The 22,584-nt window shown below is 46.5% G+C and overlaps 2 protein-coding genes across 2 annotated transcripts; both read left to right on the top strand.

Moving 5' to 3' along the window:
* The first annotated feature begins 17,409 nt into the window (after positions 1-17,409).
* Positions 17,410-17,813, top strand: LOC147121322 (histone H2B 1.2-like). The gene has a single exon (XM_085981548.1). It carries the CDS (start codon positions 17,436-17,438, stop codon positions 17,811-17,813), a length of 378 nt encoding a protein of 125 aa, XP_085837674.1. The 5' UTR covers positions 17,410-17,435.
* Positions 17,814-20,843: 3,030 nt separating this feature from the next.
* Positions 20,844-21,427, top strand: LOC147121323 (histone H2B 1.2-like). Its single transcript, XM_085977650.1, has one exon. The coding sequence runs from the start codon at positions 20,911-20,913 to the stop codon at positions 21,286-21,288; it is 378 nt and encodes a 125-aa protein (XP_085833776.1). The 5' UTR covers positions 20,844-20,910; the 3' UTR covers positions 21,289-21,427.
* The last annotated feature ends 1,157 nt before the right edge of the window (positions 21,428-22,584 follow it).

Consider the following 22,584-nt stretch of genomic DNA (forward strand, 5'->3'; position numbering starts at 1 on the left):
CCTTCGAGTGGGGCCGGGAGGTGCCTAGCTCGGGCGTGGGTGCGGAGGAGACCCCGAGGCTTCTAGGCCTACCTGGAAAAATGGGGAAAAGTAGGAAAATTAATGAGATTAGATAAGTTAATTACTTTCTAAATCATTTTTTTAAAAAACAATATGTGTTTTAAAAGCAACTTTTTTTTAAGACGCAGAAAGCGGGAAAAAGAAAGGAAAAGTTTGGAATCAAGATGGCGGCGACTCACCTCGGTTCAGAACGATAAAGCCCGGCCACACACGCACCGATTGGCCCGGCGGCACACGCCAGCAACCCGGCGTACGATTGGTCGAGCTCGAGGTCACTCTGTCGCTAATGAGCGGATAATGAGATGTTAATGAGCGGAATGTTGAAGGTTTTTGGGATACCGCGGGCGCAATTTTAGCCCGGCCGAAACGTAAATACGCTTAAAACTGTCTCGGAAGCGTAAGCTTTCTTTGGAGGTAACGCGCGCGTAGGTACGCCCTGTAACTTTCGAGTGCATACCCGCAACGCACACGCGATGACAGACAGACAGATAGACAGATAGACAGAATGACAGAAGTACCGATTTATATATATAGATAGATGATGCAGATCCATGGGTGTATGTTGACATTCATTCCCCAATCCCACAGCTTCTCATACCACGGGACTTCCTGTAGCCTTACCTCTATGTCTTTTCTAATTCCCAGAGATTCCTTTGCAACACTATGTATTGTTTCACCACCTTGCTCAAATCCTCTTTCATTTCTTGCAGATCCTCTTGCAGCTGGGGAATTGGGGCCCCTGTTGTGTCAGTACCTTTCTACCTAGACACAATTTAGGACTCAGAACTCAGAGATTCAAACATGAAGTGCTTTATTGGAAGGAAAGGAAGTTCTGGAAAGTTCCGAACAAAGAGAGCTAAAACTTAACAGAGAACACCCAACCATTTATCTCCTGTGACAGCGCCACCACAGGTGGGAGGAGAACACACAATAGAACACACAATACATAACATTTCCTCCCCTCTTAAATGGAAGGTCCACATTATTCCTCAACAGGTAAGTTACTTTCAATGCACTCAACGAACCTAGGGTAGAGGTAGACTGCCTCAAACCCTGACTTTACCCTGGGGTTTATTCTGCCCCAGTCTTGTGGGTAAGTCACTAAGCCTACAGATCCAAGCGTCTTGGAGGCCGCCACTCTCTGACAGGATACCGGCGGTCATCGCTGGCTTCCACAGCAGTAGGCATTGACACAGGCCTGGATGGAGAAGGTGCCTGTGTCAGTTGAAAGTCAGGAGTGTGCACAGGTGGAACAGTCTCTTTGACTTCCTGTGTTGGAGAAGAGCACTGTGGCAAAGGATGCTGGTTTGCGGTATCATCCGGAAACAGTTCAGGCCAACCAGCCGTTGGAGCCTCTGTGGCTGTCTCTGCTCCTAGCAACAGTTGATCTGTGTGTCTTCTCCAGACGACGTCCTCAGCAGTCTCAACCGTGTAAGACACAGGGCCCGTCTGCGCGATCACCGTAGCAGGAACCCATTTCGGTCCAGTGTTGTAGTTTCGAGCTAGGACGTGCTCTCCCAGATGAAACCGTCTCTCCATGGCTCTTTTCTCTCTCTTTTCAACTTGAGCTTGTTGTTGACAATGGACAACCTGTCCTGCCCTTGGAGGTTTGAGTAAGTCAAAACTTGTCCGCAACTGCCTCTTCATCATGAGCGAAGCGAGGGAAGTTTTGGTTGTGGCATGCGGCTCGTTCCTGTAGGACAACAGGAAGCTGTTCAGACATTGGTGGATTGAGCCCTGACCTTGCGATGCCTTCAAGGCGTGCTTCAAAGTTTTCACAAACCTTTCTGCCTGGCCGTTAGTAGAGGGATGATAGGGCGCAGATCTGATGTGTTGGACACCATTCACATGCAGGAAGGTTGCAAACTCCTGTGATACAAATTGTGGACCGTTGTTACTTACGAGTTGTTCTGGTGAGCCATAACGGCTGAACATCTCACCAAGTTTCTCAATTGTTTTCTCTGCCATGGTAGACCTCATCACAGCAATCTCCGGCCACATGCTACGAGCGTCCACAACCACCATAAACATCTTCCCTTCGAAAGGACCGGTGAAGTCCACATGTACTCGCTGCCACACTTCTGCAGGCCAATCCCAGGGGTGTAGGGTTGCCAGCTGTGGAACATTCCGGACCCTTTGACATGGGGAACATGTTTTGGCTTTCTCCTCAATATTCCCATCGAGACCTGGCCACCAGAAGTAGCTTCTTGCCATTTCCTTCATCCGAACCATCCTACTGTGGCCTGTATGAAGTTGTTGCAGTATAGGTTCCCTCAGAGGTGGCGGAATGATGACACGGCGTCCCCAAAGAAGACAACCTGCCTGGACGGAGAGCTCATTTCTTTTTGAAACGTAAGATTTCAAACTAGGAGAATCTCCTATCGCTCTCCCTCGAATGACATCGTCCATTACCTCAGACAGGACTGGATCGTTGCGGGTGTACCTTCGCACCTGAACTGCAGTGACAGGTGCTCCCTCCACTTGTATAAAGTAGAAGATGTCTATCTGACGAGGCTCCGGGGGAGTAACAGGCAAGGGTAGCCTCGAGAGACCGTCTGCGTTGCCGTGCAAGTCTGATTTGCGATATTTGATGTCGTATGTGTGTCCTGACAACAGTAAAGCCCACCTTTGCATCCTGCTTGCAGCGAGAGACGGAATTCCGGTGTGGGGCCCGAAGATTGAAGTCAATGGACGGTGGTCCATCAGGAGTGTGAACCTTCTCCCAAACAGGTACTGATGAAATTTTCGAATTCCAAAAACGATTCCCAAGGCCTCGCGCTCAATCTGCGCATAGTCACTCTCGGCCTTGTTCAAGGTGCGTGATGCGACGGCGATAGGTTTCTCTTCACCTGAAGGCATGATGTGGGATATGACTGCTCCCACACCATATGGTGATGCATCACATGCTAGCTGCACGGGTAGCTTTGGGTCGAAGTGTGTCAGGACCTCCGAATTCAGCAATGCTTTCTTTGCTTGGGCGAAAGCTTCGTTGCACAGTTCAGTCCATTTCCATGTTTTGCCTTGACATAGCAACTGATGTAACGGCTTCAACAATGTTGCTAAGTCTGGAATAAACTTTCCATAGTAGTTAAGTAGCCCCAGAAATGAACGTAACTGGCTCACATTCTGGGGTGCTGGGGCCTCCACGATCGCCTTGACCTTTGGCGGCACCTTATGCAGGTCAGTAGCATCAATCACATGCCCCAGGTACTCAACTGAAGACTGAAAGAATTCACATTTGTCTTTACGAACTCTGAGTTCGTACTCTTTCAGTCGTTGTAGTGTCGCATCCAAGTTCAGAAGATGATCCTCCTCATTTGTCCCAGTGACAAGGATGTCGTCCAGGTAGCACTGGACTCCTGGCAGTCCACTCAAAATCTGATCCATTGCCCTTTGGAATAGAGCAGGGGCCGACGTAATTCCAAACGGAAGGCGGCAGTACCTGTATAGCCCCTTGTGTGTCACAATTGTCAGCAGCTCCTTTGATTTGTCATCGACATGCATTTGTAGATAAGCCTGACATAAGTCTATTGTGCTGAACTTTTGCCCTCCGGCCAGGCCCGTAAAAAGATCATCAATGAGGGGAAGAGGGTACTGTTCCACAGACAGCGCCGGGTTAATAGTCACTTTAAAATCCCCGCAGATTCGAACAGATCCATCCTTTTTCTGGACAGGAACAATGGGTGTGGCCCATTTGCTCACGCTCACAGGCTCCAGGACTCCATTCTCGACTAAGGCCTCCAAGTTAGCCTCAACTTTTGGCCTAATTGCATAGGGTACAGGTCGGGCTTTGTGAAACTTCGGCTTGCTGTCAGGTTTAATGTCCAGTCTCACGCTGATCTTTTTCATGCTCCCAAGTTCCCCATTGAAGAGTTCTGCATGTTTGTTTAACACTGCAGTCAGACCGGACTCCCCTTTTGACATCATGTGGACTGCAGGCCAGTCCAGCGTGATTTTCTCTAGCCACGCACGTCCCAGTAGCGATGGGTAATTTCCCTTTACCACATATAGTGGCAGTTTTGCAGTCTGTCCGTTCAATTTAACTGTCACCTCAATGACGCCTCTCATGGCCACAGGTTCGCTGGTATACGTCTTTAGCACAATGTTTGTTGGCTGAAGGGTAAGATGCTTTAGCATTTTGTTGTAGACAGTGTAAGAATTCGCAATGATTTACAGTTCTGAAGATTCATGTTTTTGATTAAAGTATCCCTGGGCAATGTGCTTTTTAAATTTCCAGGGATAAAATGGCAGTCACCACATGGCCGAGACAAAGAGGCTTGGAATGCAGCTTTCTGTGTCTGGAAGTAAGGTTCGATGAAGACAAAGGACAATGCTTTGTTTACAAAGCAACTGAATGCTATTAGCATTTGTTTAGATACACCTGAAACTGCAGAAGAGACGTTTGCACCTTGAATGGGAAGCGTTAACTTTAAATGGGTTTCCAATCACCCAGTACTGGACTATAGAGCAGATGTATCTCCCTTTTGTTTCAGCAAAGGGAGCTCTGAAAATCACATTAACTCAATCTAACCACTTTGAGTTAGCCTATCACAGCTTTGGGGTTAATTTTGCACACAGCCCTTGCAAGGCACGGATGTGAGGGGCTCACCAGGTATAAAAAAAGGGCTGAGCAGCCAGCTCGCACTCTTGGCTCTTGGCTCTTGACTTCCTGGGACGATAAGGTGAGCTCTCTCTCTCTCTCTCTCTCTCTCTTCGCTGGACCATGTGAGCAGAGATTTTCTGACTCTCAACAAGGCAACCTAGCAGGAGTTAAGGGGGGATGGTAATTTAAGGGAATTGCTAAGATTGTTTAAATAACATTGTAGCCATTGTACCCCTCGTTTTTGCCGTGTGTACCCCCTTGATATATAGTTTTACAATTTTACTGTGTTCGTGTGGGATAGTTTGATATTGTGATTGTAGTTTCTTTCAGTTAATAAAGCTTGATAATTTTCTCTCATCCAAACCACGTGTTCTGTTTTAATATCATTAATTATAAGTTCCTCCACTCAGAACTAAAGGAGGGGTAGCGATTCGAAACCGCTGTTTGTAAATTGGCTTAGAGTGCAGCAGCAAAAAGACTTCTGGCCAGGTAGATTACCTTAAACCAGTTTAAAAGAAACCCCCGAAATCCTTACAATGGCGAGCCAGGTAGGAGTGGAGGCAGTTTTTGATTTAATAAGTGGTCTGGACCTGGTGAAAGCATCAGCTCTTGTTTCTCTCGTTGTTTTCAGTATGTGGGTAGCCCTGCGGATGTTAGCAGCAGCGTGTAGGCTGACCTATCGGGGTATAGGTGGCTGGGTTAGGAAGGGTGTGATGGGAGAGCAGGAGGAGTTTAAAGAGGCCAGAGCTAGTGGTATGAGGGTGCGGGAAGAGAATGCACGCCTCACACTAGAGGTCACGAAATGCCAGGCATTTATAGAGCGCCTTGTGCTGGAAGTCACAGAGGCGAGGGACAGTGAGATGAGACTGCGGGAAGAGAATGCCAGGTTTGGTGAAGCAGATCATGGCCCCTGTAGGGCAGAGATAGAAAGCCTTAACATGGCTTTAAAAGCAGCAGAGGGGACGATTTGTGTGATCAGCCCGAAGGCAGGTCAGCTGCCAGAGAATAGGAATCCTCAGCCCACAGCATGTTTGAGTTCACAGGCAAGCACTGTGGCTTGTGTGGGGGGAGGAGCCATTCATATTCAGAGTAAGCTGACACCAGGTTTTGGATCAGGAGAGAGAGATTTGTACCAGCAGGCTTCCAGGTACATTATACAGTGCGGGCTATTTGGACATGGGGGAGAAGGTTCCCAGCCAGCTGGGGCTGTGACCCAAGCTCAGGGTCCGCCAGCCAAAATTTCCCCCGTAGAGACACCCCTCAGAAGGTCTCAGCGGGTGCCCCAGCCTAAGAAAGCATGGTCACCCACTTTGCAGTGGAGTAGGGCGGTCTCCCGAGCCAGGGAAAAGCCAGAGAACAGAGGCCCCCACTCAACAGCCATAAGCTGCGGGGGACCAGAGACAGGAGGCAGACCAGCTTCGCTGCAGCCAGCAGCAATCTGCGACAGTGCCAGAGATTAGACTGGCCGTCCGGAGACGGGCGGCATTTGTATTATAGCTATGTGTGTGTATATAGCGTGCTTGGAAGGTGTATTTTAAGTTTTGTTAATTTAACTAGCTTGTTAAGTAAGTGCAAAGAGTTTAAGTTTACATGTGTGCCGAATGTTTGTATTTTGGTCCGAGGTCGAGGGACCCGACCATGTCTCCACCTAAGGCAGCAGGTCAGTGAGACCTGGCTGCATGTCCCTTTTAAGTTTTGCAGGAGATGGGAAAATGAAGCAGCCATGTTCGCCCAGCCCGAGCTGGACATCGAATGAAGATACGGAATGTTGGGGATCACCTCGCCACTGGACGAATCCAGGAGACCCCGCAGCGATCTTCGGGAAAAACCGGACAGAGTCCGGAGGAACTTGCCTACTCCTCCTACGGGGAGGAGATGGCCCCAGCTGGGTGGGGCACGGCCCCCAACCCAGCACTATCCTGACCGAAGTTCACATGCGGGAGACCTCGCTGTTGAGGAGTCACGATGGGGAAGCGCGGGCGCCTGGTCATAGGGACGCGTTCCCCGGGGGTGGGTGGTGATGGCCCGGGTATGATTTTATAGACGGGAGGGGGAGGGACTGGGAGTCATGAGATCCCATACTCCCCGGTCTCGGTCTGTGGAAGGTAATTTTAAACGTGAGGGGTACCCCGCCTCCACAAAAGGACAAGGGAACGGCTCGGGGCTGTCGGAGCAGGCTGGTCGCTAAATCCATTCTGCCTGTTTTAAAGTTTAAGCCGATCAAAGTGGGGTGGAAGGTACTTTTACTGCCCGAGTGGGAGGAGCAATACCCACTCGAATTTCGCGACCCATCATCGGCCCGTGATGATCGGGGTTCATAAGCATGTTGTTTAATGATTTTTTGTATTTTGTGTTGCAGCCCCAAGTTGAGCAGAGGCGTGAGGTCCTCTCCGTGCTTGGGACCAGTTTGTGACAACTCCAAGTTGAGCAGAGGCGTAGGACCCTCTCCGTGCTTGCGATAATTTTTGAGTACATTGTGTAACCAAGATTGCAACATTTTGTAATAACTTATGATGCAAAAAAAAAGGTGATTGTAAATTTGGTTTACACTGTATAATTTTTACAAGCGTGTAGGGGTATGAGACCCCTTATTGAAAACTGAAGTATCTGTAAGATGCCTACCGTACCATGGTTTTTTTCTTGAATTTAAGGGGAATAGACGGGACGGGGATCAGTGGCAGATAGCTATTAGGTAAATACAGGGGATGGTTGTTTGTGGGGGGTCAGAAATCATTGCTCATTTCTTCAAGAGGATACTACAAGCAAGCTGGAAGTATCCAAGGGCGGACTGTAAGAATTCGCAATGATTTACAGTTCTGAAGATTCATGTTTTTGATTAAAGTATCCCTGGGCAATGTGCTTTTTAAATTTCCAGGGATAAAATGGCAGTCACCACATGGCCGAGACAAAAAGGCTTGGAATGCAGCTTTCTGTGTCTGGAAGTAAGGTTCGATGAAGACAAAGGACAATGCTTTGTTTACAAAGCAACTGAATGCTATTAGCATTTGTTTAGATACACCTGAAACTGCAGAAGAGACTTTTGCACCTTGAATGGGAAGCGTTAACATTAAATGGGTTTCCAATCACCCAGTACTGGACAATAGAGCAGATGTATCTCCCTTTTGTTTCAGCAAAGGGAGCTCTGAAAATCACATTAACTCAATCTAACCACTTTGAGTTAGCCTATCACAGCTTTGGGGTTAATTTTGCACACAGCCCTTGCAAGGCACGGATGTGAGGGGCTCACCAGGTATAAAAAAAGGGCTGAGCAGCCAGCTCGCACTCTTGGCTCTTGGCTCTTGACTTCCTGGGACGATAAGGTGAGCTCTCTCTCTCTCTCTCTCTCTCTTCGCTGGACCATGTGAGCAGAGATTTTCTGACTCTCAACAAGGCAACCTAGCAGGAGTTAAGGGGGGATGGTAATTTAAGGGAATTGCTAAGATTGTTTAAATAACATTGTAGCCATTGTACCCCTCGTTTTTGCTGTGTGTACCCCCTTGATATATAGTTTTACAATTTTACTGTGTTCGTGTGGGATAGTTTGATATTGTGATTGTAGTTTCTTTTAGTCAATAAAGCTTGATAATTTTCTCTCATCCAAACCACGTGTTCTGTTTTAATATCATTAATTATAAGTTCCTCCACTCAGAACTAAAGGAGGGGTAGCGATTCGAAACCGCTGTTTGTAAATTGGCTTAGAGTGCAGCAGCAAAAAGACTTCTGGCCAGGTAGATTACCTTAAACCAGTTTAAAAGAAACCCCCGAAATCCTTACAGACAGTGTCTGAAACAAGGGACACAGCCGCACCTGTGTCCACCTCCATCCGCACTGATTGTCCCTCCACCAGTGGTGGCACCCAGTAGCCATTTGAACCACCTGCAACCGTCAGTATGTGCACCTCTTCCTCCTCAGAGGTGTCGCTCCCCTCTGTTTTGCTTGTTCCATCATACTGCACTGAATGAACACTCTTTTTCCTCTCTTGTCCAAATACAGACATTTTGTTTCCATGCTTCCCAGCTCTGTCTGTTCTTTTTTTACTTCTACAGGCGTGTTCAATGTGACCCTTTTTGCCACAATTTCGGCATTCCAGCTCCGTACACCAGCAGTCATTAGCGTGATGGCCCGTTTTCCCACAACGGTAACATGTGCCGTTCCGCGCACCTTTAGGCTCAGATGACACCTTGTGAACTCTCCCTGTTGAACTCAACTGGTGAGCCTCCTTTTCCGCCATCTCCATGGAGACACTAACTTCAATGGCCTTTTCAAGAGTAAGGTTGTCCTCAGTAAGAAGGCGCTGCTGTGTGGCTGCATTTTGCAGACCACACACAAGTCTGTCTCTAATGGTGTCATTCAGCACATCCTTCAACTAGCAGTGTTCCGACAACCTTTTTAAAGCAGCAATAAACATCGTCACTGATTCCCCCTCCTCTTGATTCCGTTTGTGAAATCTAAATCTCTCAGCAATAACCAGAGGTTTTGGTGAAAAATGTGCTCCAAGAATTTCCACTAGTTGCCTATATGTTTTAGTTCTTGGCTTATCTGGCTGCACGAGGCTGCGAAGTACATTGAAAGTCTTTGGCCCGATTACACTCAAAAAGGTAGGCATGACCTTTTCATTTGCCACCACATTCGCCAATACAAAATAGTCAAAACATTCCGTATAAGCGCTCCATTGCTCCACATTTTCATCAAAATCACCGATGTTTCCTAATATAGTAGCCATCTCACGTTTCAAATTAAATTTTCTGTTTACTCACTGCACCCGTAACGTACGCAGATTCATCCGCTCCTCGTTGCCACTTGTGTCGGTACCTTTCTACCTAGCCACAATTTAGGACTCAGAACTCAGAGATTCAAACATGAAGTGCTTTATTGGAAGGGAAGGAAGTTCTGGAAAGTTCCGAACAAAGAGAGCTAAAACTTAACAGAGAACACCCAACCATTTATCTCCTGTGACAGCGCCACCGCAGGTGGGAGGAGAACACACAATAGAACACACAATGCATAACAGCCCCTACCAGATTTGACCAGCTCTTCCCTTAGATTATCTGTCACATTTAGTTTTATCTCCTCTCTTGAATGTACATACACCAATCTGGTGTGTCCAATTGTCACAGGGATCTTTCACGTAAAGCAGATGTTGGGCATTGTGATTGCACATACAAGGTTACTATATGGGTACTCAGTCTCTGTGGTGGCTATACAATACTCCCCTTCTCCCCTATATCCCAAGCAGGTGTGATGGTGATCAACATGTGATAATTCCAACACACACCCCGCTGTCTTATTATAGCCGCACTCATCCTTAGGGCCTTCTCCTACTGGATGTGGGCATATCGTAAGCGTGCCTTTCCCGTGGCATCCGTTTAGGGAGACTCCTCTCATAGTACCATTTTTCCTGATGGCATAAATATCATTCGGATAGTATTGGAGGTATATCTCACCCTCACTATGCCTATGTTTGTTACCTGGTACTGTGGGTATGGAGCAGTGTCTAGCCCCACCATTGGTATCAGGAGTACCATGCCTTTCATTGACGTCACTTCTGCTTTACATTTTTGTATCACCGGATATAATCTGGTCATCGCTTTGAGGGTACAAGCACTCAGGGGGCCTGGGTTCTGGCTCAGGCCATGGAGCTGTGTGCTGTTAATCCAGTCTGGTACCTCACCTCGCTGTATCTGTGCCAGATTATGTTTCAACTGTCTGGTGATCCATTGGACACAGTCATGAAATAAGCCTCACCCTACCCCGTCTTTTGCCTGTTCCTCATTTCTATGGATTAGTTTGTTGATAATGCTAGCATGGTCCTCTATAACATTGATTCCCTCGAGTAATTTCCTTATCGTATGTTCTCCTAACTCTGATCCTTGTCGAACCAAACCAGTTTCCTTCTCTAAAATCTGTTGTATTACCCTTTGTAGTTGTTCCACGCTACTCTGGACTCCTTGTATATCTAGGGCAATAATGAATGTTTATTCCCGTGAGTATGTTGGTTCCTAAGCCCCTCTTAATCCTTTGGTGGAATGCAGCATGTCCCCTGAAACTAGTGGCCCGTCGCATCAGCAGCTTGGTTAATTACATTCTTTAGCATATATGCATACAATTCTCTAGTTTTGTTAAACCTCTCACAATATTCTGGCCATTGTAACATGGTTAAGTTCATTAGTACCGGTACGATTTCGTGTCTCACGTTATCATACAATTGTTCTCCCTCAGTAAATAATACTAGTCCACTTATAGGTCCAGCTTTCATATCTGGACATTGTAACATCGTTGGTTCGCTCGACTCTGCTTTCTGTGTATTGGGAGTCGTGGGTGAGGCTCCGAATGTTATTGTTCCATTAAAACATTGTGCTTCTTCATCGTGTACTTGTCGTGTAATGAGGGATGTCCCTTCGCTTATTTCGTGTCCCAGCAGTAATCCCACCTTCATGGTGAAGTTTCCCTGTAAATTAAGCAGAAGCCTGGTCGTCACCAGATGTTGGTTTATCTCCGGTGTTTATTCCATTGTTCCTGTGGGATTTAAGATCAGATGGGTTATTGTTGTATCGTTTTAATTGGATCCAATGTTTCCATCTCCCTTTTCCCCTCATATCTATACATGCGCACGTATCGCTGGTCATGATAACCTCAAACGGTTCAGTACATCTAGGTGAGAATCCCGATCTCTCTGGTGATATTTTAACAAATACCTGCTCGCCCCCCTTTGGTAGGGGCTCCAAGGCCCCCTGCTTTTGTGTATTTTTATCTCTGATATCTTGTTGTTCTTTAACTTCTTGTTTGAGCTTTCAATTGATTATCCAATATTTGTATGTATTTCCTAATTTTATCTTTTAAGGGTCCTAGTCCCTCGCTACCAAATGCTACTCCTTCCGGCAGACACATTGCTCGCCCAGTCATGAGTTCATATGGTGTCAGTCCGGTCACCCTATTTGGGGTGGCTCTCGGCCTCATCAGGATGCACGGGAGGACATCCATCCATCCCTGTCCGGTTTCGGCTATGGCCTTGCTTAAAGGCTGTTTTCAGGGTTCTGTTCATTCGCTCTACCATGCCCGAGCTTTGCGGATCATAGGGGATGTGGAATTTCTGTCCTACGCCCAGTAGCTTACAAATTTCTTTCATTACCTTTCCCATAAAGTGGGTGCTTTGATCTGAATCTATTTGCAACAAGACCCCCCATCTTGGTATCATGTCGTATGCAAATATCCGGGCCACAGTCTGAGCACTACAGTCTCTGGTGGGGAATGCTTCCACCCAACCTTGTAAACTGGTCTATGATCACTAGGCAGTATTTCTTCCCACTGCTGTTGGGTAGGGGTCCAGTAAAGTCTATCTGGAGGTTTTCCCAGGGGCCTTCGGGTCGTGGCTGGGGTGCCATTTTAACCTTTATGGGCCTACCTGGGTTGTGTTGTCCACAGATGATGCAGCGTCTGCAGTACCTTGTGAGTGTTTCTCCGTTCTCGGATACTACCGCCCAACCGGTGTGTGGCTCTCCATTTATACATCGGCGAGCTCTGTCTAAATAAAAGGAGTTTTCGGGATTTTCAAGGGGCGATTCTGATACGGTTCCTCTGACCTCTTCTTCAATTACTAACTGACACTCATGTGCCTCACCCTCCGATAGCATTCCCTCTGCGGGGTTGACTCTATGTTCCCTTATAATCTGGACTGATCTGTCCTTGGGTATCAATACTGCTTCCCAAGCTGCCCTCCTTCTGTTTGATACAGCCTTCATTTTGTCTGTGTTTACCAGGTCCACCACTGTGTATTGCGTGTGTAGTATCAGCTGTCCTGATAGTGACGGGCCCTCATATCCGCACCGCCCATGCGGCACAGTCGAGGGCTGCCACACATCTCGCCATTCCTTTAGCCACAGGGGTTTGTTGGGTGGAGTAATAGGCAATTGGCCTCATGCCTCCCCCATACTCTTGGGTGACTACGGCATTATAGAACTTCCCGTCTATTCTATAGTATATATGGAATGGTTTGACTAGATTTGGCAATCCTAGTGCGGATGTCAGGGCTGCTTTCAATTTTGCGTAAGCCTCACCCTGCTCTGATTCCCATTCTATCTTGTATGAGGCGGGTCTCCCCCCTTTAACTAATTGTTGACTCGGCTCTGCTTTCCCTGCAAAGTCTGGTATAGGATTCCTGCAGTAGTTAAATAGTCGCAACACTTTCCTCACTCCCCGGACGGTCACTGGTCTTGGCATGTCTTTTATGGCTGCCTGTCATTCCTGCGGGAGTGCCTTATACCCCTGGCTAATTTCATGTCCTAGATACTTTACTTTGGACAGTCCAACCTGTGCCTTTTTGGGGTTCAGTTTAAAGCCAGCTTTCTTATGTGCCTGGAGGGTATTAATGCTCCCATGTGTCCTTTGGCGTCCTCTGATGCAATCATTATGTCATCGACATATTGGAGTAGGGCGCTCTGGTACTTTGATAGATCTAACTCGTCTAAGGCTTGACTCAATACACGGTGGAATATGTTTAGACTATTGTAGAACCCCTGCGGGACCCTGGTCCATGTATACTGTCTATCCCCGACAGTAAAGGCGAATTTCCCTTGTGATTCCTCTGCCAAAGGTATAAACCAGAACCCGTTCGCTATATCCAAGACTGTAAATACCTTAAAGTTTGGTTTCAGACCATTAAATATTGTAAAGGGACTTGCCACTATCGGATGTTCTCGTGGAGTTATCTTATTCAATGCGGTCCACACAAATTTACACCAACCAGAATTTCACCATGGCCACAATAAAAGTCTGGTTTTAATAGGTTAATTAACCTCATAACTACAATTTAATCCAGTTCAATTTCTTAAACTAAACAATATCACTTGAAAAAAAAGGAAGAAGCCATAGCCACATTAACAAAGAAACAATCACCCGTGCCTTGTAAACATCCAAATTCATTTTCTTCCAAGCACATTGGCAACTGTAACTTCAAGGCTGGAGCTTATCTTTTGTAAAACAATTAACAAACTAAAAACAGCACACGCTTGTCCATCATTCAAGACAAGTCTTCAAATGGTTAAATAGCTTTTAGCTCTCTGTACAAAAGAGTGGGTGGAGCTAAAACAAACACAACAGACACTTTGTTTCAAAGACAGAAAACTTCCACACTTCTAACAAACGCTTTCACACAAACTGAGATTCCAGCATTCCTTTTAAGATTACTTTCAGTCAGCAAATCCTGCATTTTACTTGTTTTGGACAGAAACTGATAGCATTTATGTCGATAAAACTTTTAAGTTTCCCTCTACCATTAGCCATTTTGGTTTTTGGTCCATATTCGAGTACGTCTACTCAACTTATAATATGCGCGAGCCACTAAAATGATGGCCTTTTCTTCCTTTAATTTTGGTTTCTTTGGCCCACCATTCTCTTTGTTTGGCTGGTGGGTCATTCAGTTCCCAATCGTTTTTAACCATTTTGTCAATTATTCTTTTATTTTTGTCCGCTGAATAGCGTGTCAGAGACCCCACCGGTCCCCACTCGAGTTTTTCACTTCCCATGGTTAATTGTTGTCAGCGGTACGTCCCTTACTTTACTCTCGCAGAGTGAGACCGTACTTGCAACAATTTTGTTCGGGTAATTTGTTGTCAGAGATATGCTTAAACTTTCTGCACTACTTGCAACTCATACCGCGCCTATTTTTCTTGTTCGGGTTGTTTGTTGTCAGAGGTATGCTTATACTTTACATCAAAGTTAACACACTACTTGCAAATCATACCACGCCTATAATTCCCCGCATTTCGCCCGAACCCCAAGGCCACTTGACTGATTGTTCAAACCTTTTGGTTCTTTGATTCCAACGGGGATGGTGGACACGAGACGGTGTTGCCTTGCCCTAACTGTATGTGGTAATTTAAAAGTACTCATGTTTTTTGGCTTGGCTTCACTTACCCGTGCCTCCCGTCCGCGTGGAATCCTGTTCATGACGCCAATTGATGTGGAGTATTTTAAACCAACACTCGACACAAGGTTTTCAGATCGATAGTCAAGTTGCCTTTATTACACCGGTGGGGAGACAATCTGCTCTGTCTTAGCCAGACTACTCCAAATTGTTACAGCAAACCCTACATTTTTATACATGCAAATAAGCATGGCGGCCTCATGCACAATTCATTCCTGCAACCTGATTGGATCTTGGCCCACATGCATCTTCATGAATTGGGTTTCATGTCTAAAGGTAAACATGTGTAAGCTGCATACCCAATTATTAGCTGAAACTGTTGAACGCTGATTAAAAGATAATTTGGATGTATTGTGACCCAGATAACAAAACCCTAAGGGCAGCTGAAATGCTAGACATCATGTCTCAACTGAGTTGTTTTTAGTCTCAAATGCCAGTTATCTTGACCACACCTTATGGATGTGGTCTTTCATGTTAGCAACTGTCTCCCTTACACCATTCTGTGAGCTGCCAGCGATGTTATTTTAACTCTTTCCCCACTTCATAATGTTGCCAAAAAAGTAGTAAGCCTGAGGATTGGGAGGATTTTAGAATTCAGCAAAGGAGGACCAAGAGATTGATAAGGAAAGAAAAAAAAGAATACGAGAGTAAATTAGCAAGAGACATAAAAACAGATTGTAAACGTTTCTATAGTTATTTAAATAGGAAGAGATTAGTGAAAGTAAATGTGGGTCCATTAGAGGCAGAGACGGGAGAAATTATGATGAGCAATAAGGAAATGGCAGAGTTATTACAGAAGTAGTTTGTATCTGTCTTCACAGTAGAGGACACAAAAAACATTCCGGAAATAATGGGGAACCAAGGGTCTAGAGAGAATGAGAAACTTAAAGAAATTAGTGTAAGGAAAGACATAGTACTGGAGAAATTTGGTGACAAATCCCCTGGACCTGATGACCTGCATCGTAGGGTTTTAAAAGAGGTAGCTGCAGAGATAGTGAGGGCACTGGTATTAATCTTCCAGAATTCTCTAGATTCTAGAACAGTCCCCAAGGATTGGAAGGTAGAAAACATAACCCCGCTATTTAAGAAAGGAGGAAGAGAGAAAACGGGGAACGATATGCCAGTTAGCCTGACATCAGTTGTAGGCAAAATGCTAGAACCTATTATTAGGGACATGGTAACGGGGCACTTAGAAAATCATAATATGATTAGGCAGAGTCAACATGGTTTTATGAAAGGGAAATCGTGTTTGACAAATCTGTCAAAGATGTAACTAGCAGGATGGATGAGGGGGAACCAGTGGATGTAGTGTATTTGGTTTTTCAAAAAGCATTCAATAAGGTGCCACACAAGAGGTTATTACACAAAATTAGGACTCATGGTATTGGGGGTAATATATTAGCATGAATTGAGGATTGGTTGTTGATATACAAAGCTAGGTGGGACAGTAAGCTGTGACGAGAACACAAAGAGGCTGCAATGGGATTTAGATACACTAAGAAAGTGGGCAGTAAGGTGACAGATGGAGTATAATGTAGGGAAATGTGAGGTTATTCACTTTGGCAGGAAGAATAGAAAAACAGAATATTTTTTAAATGGTGAGAAACTTTCAAATGTTGGTGTTCAGAGAGATTTGGGTGTCCTCGTGCAAGAAACACAGAAAGCTAGCATGCAGGTACAGCAAGCAATAAGGAAGGCAAATGGAATGTTGGCCTTTATTACAAGGGGTTGGAGTATAAGAGTAAGGAAGTCTTGCTACAATTGTACAGGGCATTGGTGAGACCACACCTGGAGTACTGTGCACAGTTCTGGTCTCCTTATCTAAGGAAGGATATACTTGCCTTGGAGGCGGTGCATTGAAGGTTCACTAGATTGATTCCTGGGATGAGCAGGCTATTCTATGATGAGGGATTGTGTAGAATGGGCCGATACTCTCTGGAGTTTAGAAGAATGAGAGGTGATCTCATTGAAACATACAAAATTCTGAAGAGCATTGACAGGGTAGATGCTGAGAGGCTGTTTCCCCGGCTGGAGTGTCTAGAACTAGGGGGCATAGTTTCAGGTTAAGGGGTAGGCCATTTAAGACCGAGATGAGGAGGAATTTCTTCACTCAAAGGGTTGTGAATCTTAGGAATTCACATGGCTGTGAATGCTAAGTCTTTGAGTATATTCAAGGCTGGGATAGATAGATTTTTGGACTCTCGGGGAATCAAGGGATATGGAGATCAGGCAGGAAAGTGGAGTTGATGCCGATGATCAGCCATGATCTTATTGAATGGCAGAGCAGGCTCGAGGGGCCGTGATTTTTAATGATAGACTTAAATATATATTTAAACAAGAACGGGCAAGAACAGCAGAGGGAAAAGCTTCAAAATATCATTGAATGTCAATGCACCCGGGTAATGCACTCAAGATACACTGTACAAATCAGGTTAAAAACGAATTATCAATAGAAAGGGACAAAAATCACACATCAAGGTAATCACATGTGTGGGAATCACCAGAGGACTCGGGCCCTTCTCGCCGACGAACAGGTGACATTTCCCGGGGGATCTTAACACAGTGAGCGGCTATTTCAATATAAACTGGGGCTGGAGAATCTTTTGAAAATGTATTCCCTGATTGCAGTGAGGGAGCTTGTGACTGGTGGCAGGTACTAAATCTAATTGGATATCCAAGGAAACCAATGAGAATGTTTCTGGGAAAAAGTATTGTAACATCAATACAAACTAACCAATCACAATCATTGCCTTCACCCATCCTTTATTGGCATAGCGCTCTGGGGCTGCCTATTTAATACACTCCCGGAACGAATTTGCGCTATTTCTGTAACTGAAGTTTAGTTTGAAGATGCCTGAGGAGGTGAAGAAACTAGCTCCAAAGAAGGGGGCCAAGAAATCCCTAAATAAAGCACCAAGAAAGAGCGGTAAGAAGAGGAGAAAGTCAAAGAAGGAGAGTTATTCCATCTACATCTACAAAGTGATGAAGCAGGTTCACCCTGACACCGGCATCTCCTCCAAGGCCATGAGCATCATGAACTCCTTTGTGAATGATATTTTTGAGCACATCGTGGGTGAGGCTTCCCGCCTGGCCCATTACAACAAGCGGCACACCATCAGTTCCCGGGAGATTCAGACCGCCGTGCGCTTGCTGTTGCCCGGGGAGCTGGCCAAGCACGCCGTGTCTGAAGGGACAAAGGCGGTGACCAAATACACCAGCTCCAAGTAAAACAACACAACAGACCAACAAGATAAACACAACGGCTCTTTTAAGAGCCACCCACAGTGTCTCTGAAAAAGCTGCACCAACATCCCTCTGGAATTGTTTTATTGTAGTGACTTTTTAATACTAAATGTCTGATTTCTGTTTTAATCTGGTAGGGAGATTCTCCGACCCTTTGTAAGCTGTTCTCAACCCCTTTCATATTTCACACAATATGGTCAGTTAGAGCTGATTTAAGGGGTGTTTGGGGCCCCAGGTGAAACAGCGATTTACTTGTACTTCTTGCAATTTAATATACTGTATTCGCTGCTCACGATGCGGTCTCCTCTACATTGGGGAGACCAAACGCAGATTTGGTGACCGCTTTGCAGAACACCTCCGTTGAGTCCGTACGGGTGACCCTGAGCTTCCGGTCGCCTGTCACTTTAATTCACCGCTTCACTCCCACTCTGATCTCTCTGTCCTCGGGCTATTGCATTGTTCCAATGAAGCTCAACGTAAGCTCGAGGAACAGCACCTCATCTTTCGATTGGGCACTTTGCAGCCTGCCGGACTCAACATTGAGTTCAACAATTTCAGATAATTATCCCTGCCCCCATTTTTCATGCAGTATGATTTTTGCCATTCCCATTTGCAACATTTTATCTTTCCTGCCTCTTACAAAAGTACAGGATGTTCTTTCTACTCCTTCCTCCCCTCCTAACCGCCCCGTCTCTGCACCTGCTTAATATCTGTTACATCTCCAGCTTCTTCCAGTTCTGATGAAGGGTCCCAGACCTGAAACGTTAACTCTGTTTCTCTCTCCACGGATGCTGCCTGGCCTGCTGAGTATTTCCAGCATTTTCTGTTGTTATTTCAGATTTCCAGCATCCGCAGTATTGTGCAATTAACTCAGGGTGGGGTGTTGCCTAATAGCCAGGCTGTGCTGCTGCCCAAGAAAACCAGCGCTGTGAGCTCCAAGAGCAAGTGAAGTGGCCAAAATTTAATCTAATAACCCAACGGCTCTTTTCAGAGCCACCCACACAATCAGTGAAAGGGGTAGTTACTGTTTGAAGGGGTTTGAGTTATCTGAACAGCTTTGGAGCTGAAGAATTCGTTTAGTAATAGAAAGGCTTCTTTCGAGTCTGGTCTCTTCTGGGTTTAGATGCTGGCTTCTTTCCGCTATCCCACCTACAAAGTTGCCTGTTACCCCGGCCGTATCAGATCGGGGATTCTCTCCCCGCAGCGTAAGGGTGACTGCTATCAAAACTGGGATGTTTATTATTAATCTCAGGTAATGCATCGTAGAGGGCAGAATGAGTGCTGAGCGGCAATGACTGGCACTGGTTTATGAGTTTTAGATCAGGTATCAGTGCTGCACCCGTTGAGTAAACTTGTGGCACGACATAAAACATGTATTCTCACCCCCAAGTTACTGGGCTAATGACTTATCACCCAGGCTGTGACTTTCCGTCTTCGGACCCTGCAGAAAGATACCTGTACGTCGAGGCGCCGCCTAGATAGTGTGCGCTGCCGAGGTATTTCTTCCGCCAGCTGCACGGCCTCAATTACGACACGCAGCTCCTGTTTGTAAAACTGGGGGGTACCCGTGCCTCCTTGCGGGAGCTGCCTGTCTTCTACCAGGAACTGCTCAGGATCTGGAACAAGGATGCCTGCAGATGGAATTCTCCCCCGTCAGGAGAGGCGGCTGTCCTACAGGAGCCGCTGCTCAGGAATCCGCACCTCCATGAATGTGGATTCATGTGGCTGGCGGAGGGCAGAGTTGTGTCTGTCACGGTGACCAGAGTCGGGGACCTACTTGCTGGCGGAAGAGCGGGTTGTATGGCACCAGAGGTGTTGGCGCAGCGCCTGTCCTGGGCCAATGCCCAGCTCGCGGCCAAAGCCATCGAGACGCTGAAAGTGGCACTGGGCCCTGAGTCCACTAGGTGTATCGAGGAGGCTCAGGCACGTGGGGCGATCCTGTCCGAACTGACCCCCGTCCAGACGGAATTCCTCATCGGCGCCCGGCCCCGAAAACCTTCTCGGGAGCCGGCGCCTCACAACTTGAGCCGTCTCCGGGAAATCCCTTCCGTGCCTTTCCATTCTGCACGGAGGGGATTCCTGTACGGGCTGCTCTTGAAGACCCTCCTTTTTGCCATCCTCGGCTGCCATTCGGAGACACCTTGGCACACCATCTTGCCGTCCAGAGGAGGCGGGTGTCCCCAATGGAGGGCTCTCTACGTGGGAGCCCTCCCTTTATCTATTGGGGACTTGGCCTGGAGGGTGTTGCACAGAGCAGTCCCGTGCAATAGGTTTTTAAGTAGGTTCACGGACTCCCGGGCCGCCTGCTTGTTCTGCGGTCTGGAGGAGTCCGTGTTCCACGTTTATGTAGAGTGTAAGAGGTTGCAGCCCCTCTTCCATTATTTGAAGGGGCTGCTCCTCGACCTTTGGCTGCACTTCAGTCCCACACTCCTGATCTTTGTTCACCCGGTGTGGAGGGGAGCGGGCAGGTCAGGGGGCCTCCTTGTAGGACTGCTCCTGGGCCTGGCCAAAGTGGCCATCAACTGCTCAAGGCAGCGGGCGGTCAACAGGTTCGGTCGGTCGTACTACCTGCTTCTCTTCTGCGGCCACGTTCGTACCCGGGTGGCCCTGGAGGTGGAGCAGCTGGTATCCGCCGACATGCTCGAGGCCTTCCGCGACCAGTGGACGCCGCAGAGACTGGAGTGCATCATCACCCCCGGAAACCAAATTTTAATTTAATTTGTTACATTTCATTTGATGTATTTTTGTTAAGTTACAGTTTTTTGTTGATTGATCGAAGCACAATAGCGACACAGTGAGCGGCTATTTCAATAAAAACTGGGGTTGGAGAGACTCTTTTGGAAATGTATTTCCTGATTGCAGTGAGAATGCTTTTGATTGGTGACAGGTACTAAATCTAATTGGATATCCAAGGAAACCAATCAGAGAGTTCCTCGAAAAAGTTTGTGACATCTTTACAAACGGACCAATCACAATCATTGCCTTCACCCATCCTTTATTAGCATAGCGCTGTGGGGCTGCCTATTTAATCCGCTCCCAGAACGCATTCGATTTATTTCTTTGTCTGAAATTGAGTTTGAAGATGCCTGAAGAGAAGAAGAAACCAGCTCCTAAAAAGGGGGCCAAGAAAACCTTGAATAAAGCGCCAACAAAGAGCGGTAAGAAGAGGAGAAAGTCAAGGAAGGAGAGTTATTCCATCTACATCTACAAAGTGATGAAGCAGGTTCACCCCGACACCGGCATCTCCTCCAAGGCCATGAACATCATGAACTCCTTTGTGAATGATATTTTCGAGCGCATCGCGGGTGAGTCTTCCCGCCTGGCCCATTACAACAAGCGGCACACCATCAGTTCCCGGGAGATCCAGACCGCCGTGCGCTTGCTGTTGCCCGGGGAGCTGGCCAAGCACGCCGTGTCTGAAGGGACAAAGGCGGTGACCAAATACACCAGCTCCAAGTAAAACAGCACAACAGACCAACAAGACAAACACAACGGCTCTTTTAAGAGCCACCCACAGTTTCTCTGAAAAAGCTACACCAACGGCTCTCTGGAAATGTTTTATTGTAGTGTTTTTACTATATGTTAAATGTCTTTCTGGAGTTCGGTAAATGTTTGGTTTTTGTTTTAATCTAGTAGGGAGTTTCTTCGAAATGCAGTTTTCGGTAGGATTTAACACTGACCCTTTTTACTCTGTTCTCAGCCCCGTTCATATTTCCCAGGATATGATCGGTTAGAGCGATTTAAGGGGATTGGGTCAGTTTTCAGTCGTTCGTTTCACTCTTCCTGAAGTTGGTTAATTTATTATCGGGATATCAGTTCATTAACGATAAATCCTTGGTCGAATAGCAACTCTTAATATCACTGTTCGATTAATTACACCAGGAGTCTCGGCTCCGGGTTAATTCCCGCTGCAACTCCTGTGAATGGAAATCAATCCATAATCTGTGATGTTTGTTTAGAAAGATTCCGCTGGAACGTGTCTTGTTAAATAATGCTGTGCTCGGGTCTTTCGTCCCGCCCGTTACAGACAATTTGAAAGCGAGCAGACTAAACACTAATTTAGACCAAACTGAAAGTGTCTGAAATTTGTGACGGGAAACGTGGAACTGAGACTAATTTTTTGACAAGGTAGTTTCATTTACTAAAGCCGTTGCTGGTCTTCCGAATATATTGGCGGGCTTTTCAAATTTGAAATTTTCTGCTGCTTTCTCATTGCCGCCTGCTGATTGGTGAATCAAGCGGCTCTGATTGGTGACATGAACAACCCAATGAGAATCAGCACAGAGTGACCAATCACAACTGCCTTCACTGCATTCCTGCTGAAGGTATAAGGGCGAGAGCGGGAGCAATTCCTTGTTCTGTGAAAGTATGAGTTTGTGGAAATGTCTGGAAGAGGAAAAAGCGCCGGTAAATTCGAGCCAAGGTCAAGTGTCGCTCATCTGTCTCAGCGCTGTGAGCTCCAAGAGCAAATGAAGCGGCCAGAATTGAATCTAATAATCGGCACCGACTCGATGGGCCGAATGGCCTCCTACTGTGCCGTGAAAGGATCAGAGTTTTCTGAACAGCTTCGGAGCTGATGAATTCATTCAATAGCAGGGCTGGATTCGATTCTGCTCTTTTACGATTAGATAATTTGAATGCTGGTTCCTTTCTGCCTCCCCTTGCCCCACCTGCATTCTTTGGTCACTAAGCTGCCTGTTACCCCGCCCGATTCTCGCCCCGCGAGTTAAAGGCAACGCGGTTAAAGTCAGCGATG

The sequence above is a fragment of the Somniosus microcephalus genome, chromosome 3 (genome assembly GCF_052327205.1).
Source record: "Somniosus microcephalus isolate GS21.2 chromosome 3, FLI_Smic_1.0, whole genome shotgun sequence".
In the NCBI taxonomy this organism is placed as follows: Eukaryota; Metazoa; Chordata; class Chondrichthyes; order Squaliformes; family Somniosidae; genus Somniosus; species Somniosus microcephalus.